This window comes from Boleophthalmus pectinirostris, unplaced genomic scaffold (genome assembly GCF_026225935.1).
Source record: "Boleophthalmus pectinirostris isolate CB_2022bp ecotype Guang Dong unplaced genomic scaffold, ASM2622593v1 HiC_scaffold_15, whole genome shotgun sequence".
In the NCBI taxonomy this organism is placed as follows: Eukaryota; Metazoa; Chordata; class Actinopteri; order Gobiiformes; family Gobiidae; genus Boleophthalmus; species Boleophthalmus pectinirostris.
Genome location: NW_026571070.1, coordinates 498,178 through 513,177, shown reverse-complemented (window position 1 = coordinate 513,177; position 15,000 = coordinate 498,178). Strand labels below are relative to the sequence as shown.

Here is a 15,000-nt window from a genome sequence, read left to right as displayed (position 1 = left end):
TAATTAGCACTTGCACTTAATTTGTGCTGTAAATAGTTACTCATCATTATTTCATACTTAATTACTCATGATCTAACCATTTGAGCATTTATTAATCATTAATAAACTATGAGAGAATGATTTACTAATAACACAATGATCATTCAGGCAGCTGTTCTGTTAGTTAAGTCTTTTTGAGAGCTTTTCTAAAGTGAAGATGAATTATATTTATTAAACATTTACTAAGTGTGAATCATTATTAATTAAGTCCTTGTTTATTATTAATTAAGTCTTTATTCATGCTTAAGTTAAAAAAGGTGTTGTTATTATAAAGTGTTACCAACTTTTTAAATAGAAAAGAAAAACTGGACGACACGAGAGAATCAGAATAAGTGTAGAACCACAGTCAGAAAATGAACAAACATGAAATATACTGTATGTAAAATCATAACTATGTAGAAACATGTACTGTATATATATGTAAGTATATATATATATATATATATATATATATATATGTATGTATATATATATGTATGTATGTATGTATGTATGTGTTTAAACATAGAGACGGTGGAGGCTCCAACAACAGAACAAACTCCAAATATATTTATAGATTTATATTCACATGGACACAGCTGTAACACACATATAAGTACAATGTATGTACAACCCCCCTACACACACACACACACACACACACACACACACACACACACACTACACACACACACACACACACACACACACACACACACACACACACACACACACACACACACACATACACACACACACACAAACTATACACACACACACACACACTATACACACACACACACACACACACACACACACCACACTATACACACACACACACACACACACACACACTATACACACACTATACACACACTATACACACACACACACACACACACACTATACACACACACACACACACTATACACACACTATACACACACACACACCACACACTATACACACACACACACACACACACACTATACACACACACACACACACGCACTATACACACACCCTGACAATCCCCCCCACCACCTATATCTGTCTCACTGCTCAGATCAAACCCCCCCCATCACACACACACACACATACATATATATCTGGGTTTAGGTCGGTCTGGTCTCTGGTCTCTGGTCTGGTCTCTGGTCTCTGGTCTGGTCTGGTCTGGTCTGGTCTCTGGTCTGGTCTCTGGTCTCTGGTCTGGTCTCTGGTCTCTGGTCTCTCTGGTCTGGTCTGGTCTCTGGTCTCTCTGGTCTCTGGTCTGGTCTTGGTCTTGGTCTGGTCTTTGCTGGTCTGGTCTGGTCTGGTCTCTGGTCTCTGGTCTCTGGTCTCTGGTCTGGTCTCTGGTCTGGTCTCTGGTCTGGTCTCTGGTCTCTGGTCTGGTCTCTGGTCTCTGGTCTCTGGTCTGGTCTCTGGTCTCTGGTCTCTGGTCTCTGGTCTGGTCTGGTCTCTGGTCTCTCTGGTCTTTGGTCTTTGGTCTTTGGTCTGGTCTGGTCTCTGGTCTGGTCTGGTCTCTGGTCTGGTCTCTGGTCTGGTCTCTGGTCTCTGGTCTCTGGTCTCTGGTCTTTGGTCTTTGGTCTGGTCTTTGGTCTGGTCTCTGGTCTGGTCTCTGGTCTGGTCTCTGGTCTGGTCTCTGGTCTGGTCTCTGGTCTCTGGTCTGGTCTTGGTCTTTGGTCTTTGGTCTTTGGTCTGGTGCAGTTTTAGTTTCATGAGTTTTTCTCACAAAGTGTCTGGGGGCGGAGCTTCTGTAACGACCACGAGGAAAACAACAGAAAACAACAAACGAAGGAAGAAAGAAAAAGAGAGAAAGAGAGAGAGAGAAGACTTCAGGTCAGGGTCAGAGGTGGAGGTCAGAGGTGGAGGAGGTCAGAGGTGGAGGAGGTCAGAGGTGGAGGAGGTCAGAGGTGGAGAGGTCAGAGGTGGAGGAGGTCAGAGTGGGGAGGTCAGAGGTGGAGGAGGGTCAGAGGTGGAGAGGTCAGAGGTGGAGAGGTCAGGGTGGAGGAGGTCAGAGGTGGTGGAGGTCAGAGGTTGGAGGTCAGAGTGGTGGAGGTCAGAGGTGGAGGTCAGAGGTGGAGGAGGTCAGAGGTGGAGGTCAGAGGTGTCAGAGGTGGAGGTCAGAGGTGGCAGAGGTGGAGGAGGTCAGAGGTGGCGGAGGTCAGAGGTGGAGGAGGTCAGAGGTGGTGGAGGTCAGAGGTGGAGGAGGTCAGAGGTGGAGGGGGTGAGAGGCGGAGGTCAGAGGAGGTGGAGGTGGAGGTCAGAGGTGGTGGAGGTCAGAGGTGGAGGTCAGAGGTGGTGGAGGTCAGAGGTGGAGGGTCAGAGGTGGAGGGTCAGAGGTGGGGAGGTCAGGGTCAGAGGTGGAGGAGGTCAGAGGTGGAGGTCAGAGGTGGAGGTGAGGTGGTGGAGGTCAGAGGTGGTGGAGGTCAGAGGTCAGAGGTGGAGGTCAGAGGTGGAGGAGGTCAGAGGTGGAGGTCAGAGGTGGTGGAGGTCAGAGGTGGTGGAGGTCAGAGGTGGTGGAGGTCAGAGGTGGTGGAGGTCAGAGGTGGTGGAGGTCAGAGGTGGAGGAGGTCAGAGGTGGAGGAGGTCAGAGGTGATGGAGGTCAGAGGTGGAGGAGGTCAGAGGTGGAGGTCAGGTGGAGGTCAGGGTGGAGGTCAGAGGTGGAGGTCAGAGGTGGAGGTCAGAGGTGGAGGAGGTCAGAGGTGGTGGAGGTCAGAGGTGGAGAGGTCAGAGGTGGAGGTCAGAGGTGGTGAGAGGTCAGAGTGTGGAGGTCAGAGGTGGCAGAGGTGGAGGTCAGAGGTGGTGAGAGGTCAGAGGTGGAGGTCAGAGGTGGAGGTCAAGAGGTGGAGTCAGAGGTGGAGGTCAGGGTCAGAGGTGGAGGGTCAGAGGTGGAGGAGGTCAGAGTGGAGGAGGTCAGAGGTGGTGGAGGGTGAGAGGTCAGAGGTCAGAGGTGGAGGTCAGAGGTGGTGGAGGTCAGAGGTGGAGGTCAGAGGTCAGAGGTGGAGGGGGTCAGAGGTCAGAGGTGGAGGTCAGAGGTGGAGGGTCAGAGGTGGAGGAGGTCAGAGGTGGTGGAGGTCAGAGGTGGAGGAGGTCAGAGGTGGAGGTCAGAGGTGGAGGTCAGAGGTGGAGGAGGTCAGAGGTGGAGGAGGTCAGAGGTCAGAGGTCAGAGGTGGAGGTCAGAGGTGGAGGGGGTCAGAGGTGGAGGTCAGAGGTGGAGGAGGGTCAGAGGTGGTGGAGGTCAGAGGTGGAGGAGGGTCAGAGGTGGAGGGTCAGAGGTGGAGGAGTGGAGTCAGAGGCGGAGGTCAGAGGTGGAGGAGGTCAGAGGTGGTGGAGGTCAGAGGTGGAGGAGGTCAGAGGTGGAGGTCAGAGGTGGAGGTCAGAGGTGAGAGGTCAGAGGTGGAGAGGTGGAGGTCAGAGGTGGAGGTCAGAGGTGGAGGTCAGAGGTGGAGGTCAGAGGTGGAGGTCAGAGTCAGAGGTGGAGGAGAGGTCAGAGGTGGAGGAGGTCAGAGGTGGAGGTCAGAGGTGGATCAGAGGTCAGAGGTGGAGGAGGTCAGAGGGGAGGTCAGTGGAGGTCAGGTCAGAGGTGGAGGGTCAGAGAGGAGGAGGTCAGAGGTGGAGGAGGTCAGAGGTGGAGGTCAGAGGTGGGGTCAGAGGTGGAGGAGTCAGAGTGGAGGAGGTCAGAGGTGGTGGAGTGGAGGTCAGGAGGTCAGAGGTGGTGGAGGTCAGAGGTGGAGGAGGTCAGAGGTGGAGGAGGTCAGAGTGGAGGGGGTCAGAGGTGACAGAGGTGGAGGTCAGAGGTGGAGGTCAGAGGTGGAGGTCAGAGGTGGAGGTCACAGGTGGAGGGTTCTGGTCTTGAGGAACCGTGTAGATGTAGAACATCCTGGAAATCCTGATCCTGGACCAGCACCAGAGTTTATGGACCAATAATGATCCCCACAAGGTTGTGTCCACATGGTTCTCACACGGCTGTGTCCACATGGTTCTCGTACCACATGTTTTCAGTGACATACGTGGTGTTTTCGGTAACATACGTCATGTTTTTCAGGTCCCCACGTCGTCCACAGAGCTCAGCACGATGCTGCTGCCTCGGCCCTCGTCCAATCACAGCTCAGAGAGACGGGGGCGGACCCTGAGCGCGGCCAGCTGTCTGACGGACGCCATGGAGGGTACGAACAGCCAATCAGAGCGCAGGGAGGAGTTATACGGCCAATCAGAGAGCAGGGAGGAGTTATACAGCCAATCAGGGTGCAGGGAGGGGTTATACAGCCAATCAGAGCGCAGGGAGGAGTTATAAGGCCAATCAGAGGGCAGGGAGGAGTTATATGGCCAATCAGAGCGCAGGGAGGAGGTATATGGCCAATCAGGGCAGGGGGAGCAGGGCAGGGAGGAGTTATACAGCCAATCAGAGCGCAGGGAGGAGTTATACAATCAGAGGCAGGGAGGAGTTATACAGCCAATCAGAGCGCAGGGAGCCAAGGGGGAGGAGTTATACAAATCAGAGCGCAGGGAGGAGTTATACGGCCAATCAGAGGCAGGAGGAGTCAGGGAGCAGGGAGGAGTTATACGGCCAATCAGAGGGGAGAGTTAAACGCCAATCAGAGGCAGGGAGGAGTATACGGCCAATCAGAGCGCAGGGAGGAGTTATACGGCCAATCAGAGCGCAGGGAGGAGTTATACGGCCAATCAGAGGGCAGGGAGGGGCTATACGGCCAATCAGAGCGCAGGGAGGAGTTATACGGCCAATCAGAGCGCAGGGAGGAGTTATACGGCCAATCAGAGGGCAGGGAGGAGTTATACGGCCAATCAGAGCGCAGGGAGGAGTTATACGGCCAATCAGAGAGCAGGGAGGAGTTATACAGCCAATCAGAGGGCAGGGAGGAGTTATAAGGCCAATCAGAGCGCAGGGAGGAGTTATACGGCCAATCAGAGGGCAGGGAGGGGCTATACGGCCAATCAGAGGGCAGGGAGGAGTTATATGGCCAATCAGAGGGCAGGGAGGAGTTATACGGCCAATCGGAGCGCAGGGAGGGGTTATACGGCCAAGGTTGGAGTAAATCTGACGGAACGGTTCTAAACTCATTCTCCTGTTCTCCTGTTCTTGTTCTGTTCTTCGTTTGCTCAGAGCTGGAGGAGACCCACGGCCGCCGCTGCCCCCCCTGCTGGTACGTGCTGGCGCAGCGGTTCCTGGTGTGGGAGTGCTCCCCCTCCTGGCTGCGGCTCAAGGCGGCGGTGAAGGTCATGGTGATGGACCCGTTTCTGGACCTCGCCATCACCGTCTGCATCGTCCTCAACACGCTCTTCATGGCCATGGAGCACTACCCCATGACCGACGACTTCAACAACATGCTCACGGACCTGGAACAGAACTGAACCAGGACTGAACAGGACTGAACCAGGACTAAACCAGGACTGAACCAGGACTGAAGGACTGAACCAGGACTGAACCAGGACTGAACCAGGACTGAACCAGGACTGACCAGGACTGACCAGGACTGAACCAGGACTGAACCAGGACTGAACCAGGACTGAACCAGGACTGAACCAGGACTGAACCAGGACTGACCAGGACTACACCAGGACTGAACTGGACTGAACCAGGACTGAACCAGGACTGAACCAGGACTGAAACTGGACAGGACTGAACTGAACCAGGACTGAACCAGGACTGAAACCAGGACTGAACTGAACCAGGACTGAACCAGGACTGGACCAGGACTACACCAGGACTGAACCAGGACTGAACCAGGACTGAACCAGGACTGAACCAGGACTGAACCAGGACTGAACCAGGACTGAACCAGGACTGAACTGAACCAGGACTGACTGAACCAGGACTGAACCAGGACTGAACCTGGACTGAACCAGGACTGAACCTGGACTGAACCAGGACTGAACCAGGACTGAACCAGGACTACACCAGGACTGAACCAGGACTAAACCAGGACTGAACCAGGACTAAACCAGGACTGAACCAGGACTGAACCTGGACTGAACCAGGACTGAACCAGGACTGAACCAGGACTACACCAGGACTGAACCAGGACTAAACCAGGACCGACGACTTCAACAACATGCTCACCATCGGGAACCTGGTGAGAACTGAACCAGGACTGAACCAGGACTGAACCAGGACTGAACCAGGACTAAACCAAGGACTAAACCAGGACCAAAACCAGGACCAAACCAGGACCAAACCAGATCCAAACCAGGACTCAACCAGGACTAAACCAGGACTGAACCAGGACCAAACCAGGACCGAACCAGGACTGAATCAGGACTAAACCAGGACTGAACCAGGACTACACTGGGACTTAAACAGGACTTAATCAGGACTCAGCAAGGACTTAAATAGGACTAAACCCGGTCTAACCTAGGAATATAAAAGGACTAAACCAGGACTCTATCAGAACTCAACCAGGACTAGACCAGGTCTGTCTCAGGTCTTTCTCTTTCTCTGTTGTTATTTGTTTTGTGTCTGGGGGCGGGGCATTATTCACGCCGTTTCCTTTTTTGGACTTCCTGGAGGCAACTCTCGAAGCCGATTGGCCGATCTATGCTAATGCACACGCTAATGGCTAACGGCTAAAGGCTAACACCTCACCTGGAGACGACAGGTGTCACGACAGGTGTCACCCTGCATCAGGAGAGAGGGAAGAGAGAGAGAGAGAGGGGGGGGGAAGAAGGGATTGATGGAGAGTGAATTAAAGAGAGAAGTGAAGAAAAGAGGGAGAGAGAGAAAAGAAAAGAGAGATAGAAGAGAAGGAGGAATGAAGAAGAGAGAAAGACTGAGGTGGAGGTGAGAGTGAAAAAGAAGAGAGAGAGAGAAAGAGGAATTAATATGGTCCAGTCCTGGTTTAGTCCTGGTCCAGTCCTGGTTTAGTCCTGGTCTAGTCCTGGTTTAGTCCTGATCCAGTTCTTTGCAGAGATGCACTGGTTTGATCCTGGTATCGGATCTCGGCTCTGATACTGAAAGATTTGCTGAATTGTAAATGATTTTTCTAAATATCGGTTCAGTCGATCTCCGGGTTTGACACAAACACGATGGAATAAAACAGAACGAGTCTGAACGTTTAATTTAATATTTGAACTTTAATTCACACAAATCTGACACCGAGACTCTCCACGACTCTGTCACGTCCGGATCGGTCCGGATCGGTCCGGATCGGTCCAGTTTGATTTTATTTTAGTTTAAACAAAGTGAACTCAGTTTTGAGTCGCTGGTATCGGCCGATATCAAGATCGACAGAAACTGAAGGCTGTAGTATCGAAAAGTGTATCGGAACTGAAAACTGGATCGGTGCAACACTCATTACAGTCCTCCATAGTCCTGGTTTAGTCCTGGTCCAGTCCTGGTCCAGTCCTGGTTTAGTCCTGGGTTAGTCCTGGTTTAGTCCTGGTCTAGTCCTGGTTTAGTCCTGGTTTAGTCCTGGTTTAGTCCTGGTTTAGTCCTGGTTTAGTCCTGGTTTAGTCCTGGTCTAGTCCTGGTTTAGTCCTGGTCTAGTCCTGGTTTAGTCCTGGTCCTGGTTTAGTCCTGGTTTAGTCCTGGTTTAGTCCTGGTCTAGTCCTGGTTAGTCCTGGTCTAGTCCTGGTTTAGTCCTGGTCTAGTCCTGGTTTAGTCCTGGTCTAGTCCTGGTTTAGTCCTGGTTTAGTCCTGGTTTAGTCCTGGTCTAGTCCTGGTTTAGTCCTGGTTTAGTCCTGGTCTAGTCCTGGTTTAGTCCTGGTTTAGTCCTGGTCTAGTCCCTGCAGCAGTGAGTCTTTGTTCTGATCTTTATTTTCTTGAAGCGTCTTTGAGTCGACGCTGCGTCCTCCAGATAAACTCCCACAGTGCACTGCTCCCTCTGACCTTGCTGAAGGGCACGTGGGCACTGGACTCAAACCCACGACTGACCCCACGTGACCCTGAAACTCTGACGGAGTCCAGAAGAACACCACAGACACACACGGAAACAAGGAAACAAATGACACTACGGAGAGAATCTAGAGTCCAGTTTAGTCCTGCTTTAGTCCTGGTTTAGTCCTAGTTTAGTCCTGCTTTAGTCCTGCTTTAGTCCTGGTTTAGTGCTAGTTTAGTCCTGCTTTAGTCCTGGTTTAGTCAGTGCTTAGTCCTGCTTTAGTTTTAGTCCTTTTAGTCCTGGTTTAGTCCTAGTTTAGTCCTGCTTTAGTCCTGCTTTAGTCCTGGTTTAGTCCTGGTTTAGTTCTGGATGTAATAACTGTTGTTGCTGAGGAGTTTTGTTGTTGCTGACTCAGGGGCACGAGCAGCTGTTCCCTAAAACACACAGTCACACACACACACTGTACACACACACACCCCGACACACACACTGTACACACACACACACACACACACCCCGACACACACACTGTACACACACACCCCCCGACACACACACTGTACACACACACTGTACACACACCCCCGACACACACACTGTACACACACACTGTACACACACACACACTGTACACACACACACAGAAACAAACCTGACTCTGTGAGCTGTAAATGGAAGATCATTTGTTCCTCTGAATTTTTTAACTCTGAAAAAACATGTTTGAATTATTTTTATTCTTAATTTTATCTGCTGAAATTTTAAGTGACTTTTTCAATAGGTTTAAAATTTTTAATTAAAAAAAAAATCACCTTTAAAATATTCAACACAAATATTTTCAAGCCTCAAATTCAGAGAGTAAAATTCTCAGCAAAGATCTGAGAATCATCGACTGGCGGAGGCTGTTTCCTAATGGTTCTCATCTGTGGGCGGGGCTTGAGGTTTTGATGAGGCAAATTCTGACCAATCACATCACTGCACTGCACCATTTCCTGTTTGTTACTACGTTAGATCAGATCAACTCTGGATCGATGCTTCTGCCTCGGCGTCTTGGATCTTTGATGAGAATTTTACTCTCTGAGTTTGACTCTCTGAAGTTTGACTCTCTGAGTTTGACTCTCTGAGTTTGACTCTCTGACCCTGAGCCCAGACGAGCTCGTGTCCTGTGGGTGTAACTGTGTCCTGTGTGATGTTCCCTCAGGTTTTCTCGGGGATCTTCACGGCGGAGATGGTTCTGAAGATCATCGCGTTGGATCCGTACTTTTATTTCCAGACGGGCTGGAACATCTTCGACAGCATCATCGTCTGCCTCAGCCTCATGGAGCTCGGACTCTCCGACGTCGAGGGACTCAGTGTGCTGCGCTCCTTCAGACTGGTGAGTCCAAGACCGAGACCGAGACCGGACCGGACCGGACCGGACGGTCTCCTGAGCTCAGCAGGTTCCTCTGCACGAGGCTCAGAGACACTGAGGCCGAGACGCACGACAGACGTTTCTGAAGTGAGGCTGAGACTCTGTCTGTCTGACCAGTCACTGACCCTGAGTGAACTCAGTCCTACAGACCCCGGCCACTGGGTCAGGACTGGGTCAGGTCTGGGTCAGGTCTGGGTCAGGTCTGGGTCAGGTCTGGGTCAGGACTGGGTCAGGTCTGGGTCAGGTCTAGGTCAGGTGGGTCAGGTCTGGGTCAGGACTGGGTCAGGTCTGGGTCAGGACTGGGTCAGGTCTGGGTCAGGTCTGGGTCAGGTCTGGGTCAGGTCTGGGTCAGGTGGGTCAGGACTGGGTCAGGTCTGGGTCAGGTCTGGGTCAGGAGGTCAGGTCTGGGTCAGGACTGGGTCAGGTCTGGGTCAGGTCTGGGTCAGGTCTAGGTCAGGTCTGGGTCAGGTCTGGGTCAGGACTGGGTCAGGACTGGGTCAGGACTGGGTCAGGACTGGGTCAGGTGGAACTTGGAGACCGGGGGTGTTGGTCTCTACTCGTGAGTCTGAGCTTCTCCTCCCATGATGCATCTGGAACAGCTGGTGTGGACCTGCAGTCTCTGTTTGGACCTGAGTTTGGTGTTTGGTGCAAAGTCAAACAACTGAGACCAACTCTTTTTTGAGTCTCAGTCTGTTTGATTTAGTGCAGATCCAAGTGAGACTGAAGATTTTACACCAACTAAAACTAAAACCAACCAAACCCAACACAACTAAGAGCTTCTGGATCCAGTGGAACATTTGGTGCAACATCTGCTGTCGCTATGAAAGAACCTCAGACTGGTGAGTCCAAGACCAGAACCAGACCCGGACCAGAGCTTTAGGATTCTTCCACAGCAACAGCAGATGGTCCTGACCTGGAGCGCTGGACGTCCTCCACTCAGCAGGACAGGGACTGGGCGGCGCCGACGCTTGACTCGAGACGTCTGTCGTGTCTCTGAGCCTCGTCCAGAGGTTCTGAGCTCAGGAGACTTGGACAAACGTCAGTGGGACCAGGTTTGGTTTGAAAAGAACAAACTGGAGTCTGTGACACAAGAACTGTTTTACTGCCTGAAGACGAACTAAGAATCAAACTAGAGAAACACCTGAGACTAAACCAGGACTAGACCAGGACCAGACCAGGACCAGACCAGACCAGACCAGACCAGACCAGGACCAGACCAGACCAGGACCAGACCAGGACCAGACCAGACCAGACCAGACCAGACAGACAGACCAGGACCAGACCAGACCAGGACCAGACCAGTACCAGGACCAGGACCAGGACCAGACCAGGACAGACCAGACCAGACCAGGACCAGGACCAGACCAGACCAGACCAGGACCAGACAGCAGGACCAGGACCAGGACCAGACCAGGACAGACCAGACCAGGACCAGACCAGGACCAGGACCAGACCAGACCAGGACCAGGACCAGACCAGACCAGACCAGACCAGACCAGGACAGACAGGACCAGACCAGACCAGACCAGGACCAGACCAGGACCAGACCAGACCAGACCAGGACCAGACCAGGACCAGACCAGACCAGGACCAGACCAGGACCAGACCAGACCAGGACCAGACCAGGACCAGACCAGGACCAGACCAGGACCCAGGACCAGGACCAGACCAGACCAGACCAGACCAGGACCAGACCAGACCAGGACCAGACCAGGACAGGACCAGACCAGACCAGACCAGGACCAGACCAGACCAGGACTGACCAGGACCAGGACCAGACCAGGACCAGGACCAGGACCAGGACCAGGACAGACCAGGACCAGACCAGGACCAGACCAGGACCAGACCAGGACCAGACCAGTTGAGTGGAGAGTTGGTCCTGGTGAGTTTTATCTCTGCTGTGTGACATGTAAACAAACAGCTCTGTGTGACGATGGTTTGGTGCTCGGTTCAGTTCTGCAGGTGTGAGTGAGGAACACAGAACCCACAGAAATCGTCCCGGTTCTAAAGTCCGAGTGTGAATGGTCCTGAGTGTGAGTGGTCCTGAGTGTGAGTGGTCCTGAGTGTGAGTGGTCCCCAGTGTGAATGGTCCTGAGTGTGAATGGTCCTGAGTGTGAGTGGTCCTGAGTGTGAGTGGTCCTGAGTGTGAGTGGTCCCCAGTGTGAATGGTCCTGAGTGTGAGTGGTCCTGAGTGTGAGTGGTCCTGAGTGTGAGTGGTCCCAGTGTGAGTGGTCCCCAGTGTGAATGGTCCTGAGTGTGAATGGTCCTGAGTGTGAATGGTCCCGAGTGTGAGTGGTCCCGAGTGTGAGTGGTCCCCAGTGTGAATGGTCCTGAGTGTGAATGGTCCTGAGTGTGAGTGGTCCCGAGTGTGAGTGAGTGTGAGTGGTCCCGAGTGTGAATGGTCCCGAGTGTGAGTGGTCCTGAGTGTGAGTGGTCCCGAGTGTGATGGTCCCGAGTGTGAGTGGTCCTGAGTGTGAGTGGTCCCGAGTGTGAGTGGTCCCGAGTGTGAGTGGTCCCGAGTGTGAGTGGTCCTGAGTGTGTGCCTGGTCCCCGTGTGTGAATTAGTTGTGTGTCGTGTGTTTCAGCTGCGTGTGTTCAAGCTCGCTCGCTCGTGGCCGACGCTCAACACCCTGATCAAGATCATCGGGAACTCGATGGGCGCGTTGGGGAACCTCACCCTCGTCCTCGCCATCATCGTCTTCATCTTCGCCGTGGTCGGGATGCAGCTGTTCGGCAAAAACTACCAGGTACGTGTGAACGGACCCCACTGTGACCCGCCCCCGCCTGACCCGCCCTGACCCTGACCCCGCCCCGCCCTGACCCTGCCCTGACCCCCCTGCCCTGACCCGCCCCTGTGACCCCGCCCTGACCCTGCCCTGACCCTGACTGTGACCCGCCCCTGCCCTGACCCCGCGACTGTGTGTGTATGACCCTGTGTGTGTACCCCCTGCAGGACTGTGTGTGTAAGATCTCGAGGACTGTGTGTGTGTATGACCTGTGTGTGTATGACCCTGTGTGTGTATGCCTGCAGGACTGTGTGTGTAAGATCTCGAGGGACTGTGTGTGTATGACCCTGTGTGTGTATGGCCCCGCACTGTGTGTAGACTCGTGTGTGTGTGACTGTGTGTATGGTCCCTGTGTGTGTATGACCTGTGTGTGTATGGCCCCTGCAGGACTGTGTGTGTAAGATCTCGAGGGACTGTGTGTGTATGACCCTGTGTGTGTATGGTCCCTGCAGGACTGTGTGTGTAAGATCTCGAGGGACTGTGTGTGTATGACCCTGTGTGTGTATGGTCCCCAGGACTGTGTGTGTAAGATCTCGAGGGACTGTGTGTGTGTTGGCCCGCAGGACTGTGTGTGTAAGATCTCGAGGGACTGTGTGTGTATGACCCTGTACCTGTGTGGTATGGTCCCCGCACTGTGTGTGTAGATCTCGAGGGACTGTGTGTGTATGACCCTGTGTGTGTATGGTCCCCGCAGGACTGTGTGTGTAAGATCTCGAGGGACTGTGTGTGTATGACCCTGTGTGTGTATGGTCCCCGCAGGACTGTGTGTGTAAGATCTCGAGGGACTGTGTGTGTATGACCCTGTGTGTGTATGGTCCCCGCAGGACTGTGTGTGTAAGATCTCGAGGGACTGTGTGTGTATGAGTCTCTGTGTGTGTATGGTCCCTGCAGGACTGTGTGTGTAAGATCTCGAGGGACTGTGTGTGTATGACCCTGTGTGTATGGTCCTGCAGGACGTGTGTGTAAGATCTCGAGGGACTGTGTGTATGACTCTGTGTGTGTATGACCCTGTGTGTGTATGGTCCCCGCAGGACTGTGTGTGTATGACTCGGGGACTGTGTGTGTATGACTCTGTGTGTGTATGACCCTGTGTGTGTATGGTCCCTGCAGGACTGTGTGTGTAAGATCTCGAGGGACTGTGTGTGTATGACCCTGTGTGTGTATGGTCCCCTGTGTGTAAGATCTCGAGGGACTCCCCTACCCCGCAGGACTGTGTGTGTAAGATCTCGAGGGACTGTGTGTGTATGACCCTGTGTGTGTATGGTCCCCGCAGGACTGTGTGTGTAAGATCTCGAGGGACTGTGTGTGTATGACCCTGTGTGTGTATGGTCCCCGCAGGACTGTGTGTGTAAGATCTCGAGGGACTGTGTGTGTATAACTCTGTGTGTGTATGACCCTGTGTGTGTATGGTCCCGCAGGACTGTGTGTGTAAGATCTCGAGGGACTGTGTGTATGTGTGTGTATGACCCCTGTGTGTTATGACCCTTGTCCTGCAGGACTGTGTGTGTAAGATCTCGAGGACTGTGTGTGTATGACCCTCTGTGTGTGTATGGTCCCCGCAGGACTGTGTGTGTAAGATCTCGAGGGACTGTGTGTGTATGACCCTGTGTGTGTCTGTGTGTGTATGGTCCCCGCAGGACTGTGTGTGTAAGATCTCGAGGGACTGTGTGTGTATAACTCTGTGTGTGTATGACCCTGTGTGTGTATGGTCCCCGCAGGACTGTGTGTGTAAGATCTCGAGGGACTGTGTGTGTATGACCTGTGTGTGTATGACCCTGTGTGTGTATGGTCCCCGCAGGACTGTGTGTGTATGACTCTGTGTGTGTATGACCCTGTGTGTGTATGGTCCCCGCAGGACTGTGTGTGTAAGATCTCGAGGGACTGTGTGTGTATGTGTGTGTATGACCCTGGTGTGTATGGCCCCTGCAGGACTGTGTGTGTAAGATCTCGAGGGACTGTGTGTGTATAACTCTGTGTGTGTATACCCTGTGGACCTGTCCCCGTGTGTACATGGTCCCCAGAGGACTGTGTGTGTAAGATCTCGTGTGTGTGTATAACTCTGTGTGTGTATGACCCTGTGTGTGTATGGTCCCCGCAGGACTGTGTGTGTAAGATCTCGAGGGACTGTGTGTATGACTCTGTGTGTGTATGACCCTGTGTGTGTATGGTCCCCGCAGGACTGTGTGTGTAAGATCTCGAGGGACTGTGTGTGTATAACTCTGTGTGTGTGTATGGTCCCCGCAGGACTGTGTGTGTAAGATCTCGAGGGACTGCTCTCTCCCTCGTTGGCACATGAAGGACTTCTTCCACTCGTTCCTCATCGTGTTCCGGGTTCTCTGCGGCGAGTGGATCGAGACCATGTGGGACTGTATGGAGGTCGCCGGGCAACCGCTCTGCATCCTCGTCTTCATGCTCGTCATGGTCATCGGGAACCTCGTGGTGAGTCCTGCTCCGGGTCCGGTCCAGGTCTGAGATAGGCCTGGTCTAGACCTGGTTTAGTCCTGGTTCAGTCCTGGTTTAGTCCTGGTTCAGTCCTGGTTTAGTCCTGGTTTAGTCCTGGTTTAGTCCTGGTTCAGTCCTGGTTTAGTCCTGGTTCTGGTTAGTCCTGGTTTAGTCCTGGTTCAGTCCTGGTTTAGTCCTGGTTTAGTCCTGGTTCAGTCCTGGTTTAGTCCTGGTTTAGTCCTGGTTCAGTCTGGTCTCCTGCTGGTCTCGGGTCTTTTCAGAGTTTAGTTCTTTATTCTTCTCCACCCACAGGTCTCCTCCTCCTCTTTCTCTCTTTCTTCATGGCTGGTTTAGTCTCTCTCCTCTTCCTCTTCCTCCTCTTCTCTCCTCTCCTCTTCCTCCTCCTCTTCCTCCTCCCTCTTCCTCCTCCTCTTCCTCCTCCTCCTCTTCCTCCTCTTCTTCCTCCTCCTTCTTCCTCTCCTCCTCTTCCTCCTCCTCTCTCTTCCTCCT

The 15,000-nt window shown here is 52.9% G+C and overlaps 1 protein-coding gene across 1 annotated transcript in view; it reads left to right on the top strand.

Moving 5' to 3' along the window:
- LOC110167658 (sodium channel protein type 4 subunit alpha-like) overlaps positions 1-14,520 on the top strand; it is an 84,123-nt gene extending 69,603 nt beyond the window's left edge. Inside the window, exons 16-21 of the mRNA XM_055151200.1 lie at positions 4,068-4,188; positions 5,145-5,365; positions 6,094-6,114; positions 9,053-9,226; positions 11,848-12,009; positions 14,293-14,520. Coding sequence (XP_055007175.1) covers positions 4,068-4,188; positions 5,145-5,365; positions 6,094-6,114; positions 9,053-9,226; positions 11,848-12,009; positions 14,293-14,520 — 927 coding nt within the window. The remainder of the gene's footprint in view (positions 1-4,067; positions 4,189-5,144; positions 5,366-6,093; positions 6,115-9,052; positions 9,227-11,847; positions 12,010-14,292) is intronic.
- The last annotated feature ends 480 nt before the right edge of the window (positions 14,521-15,000 follow it).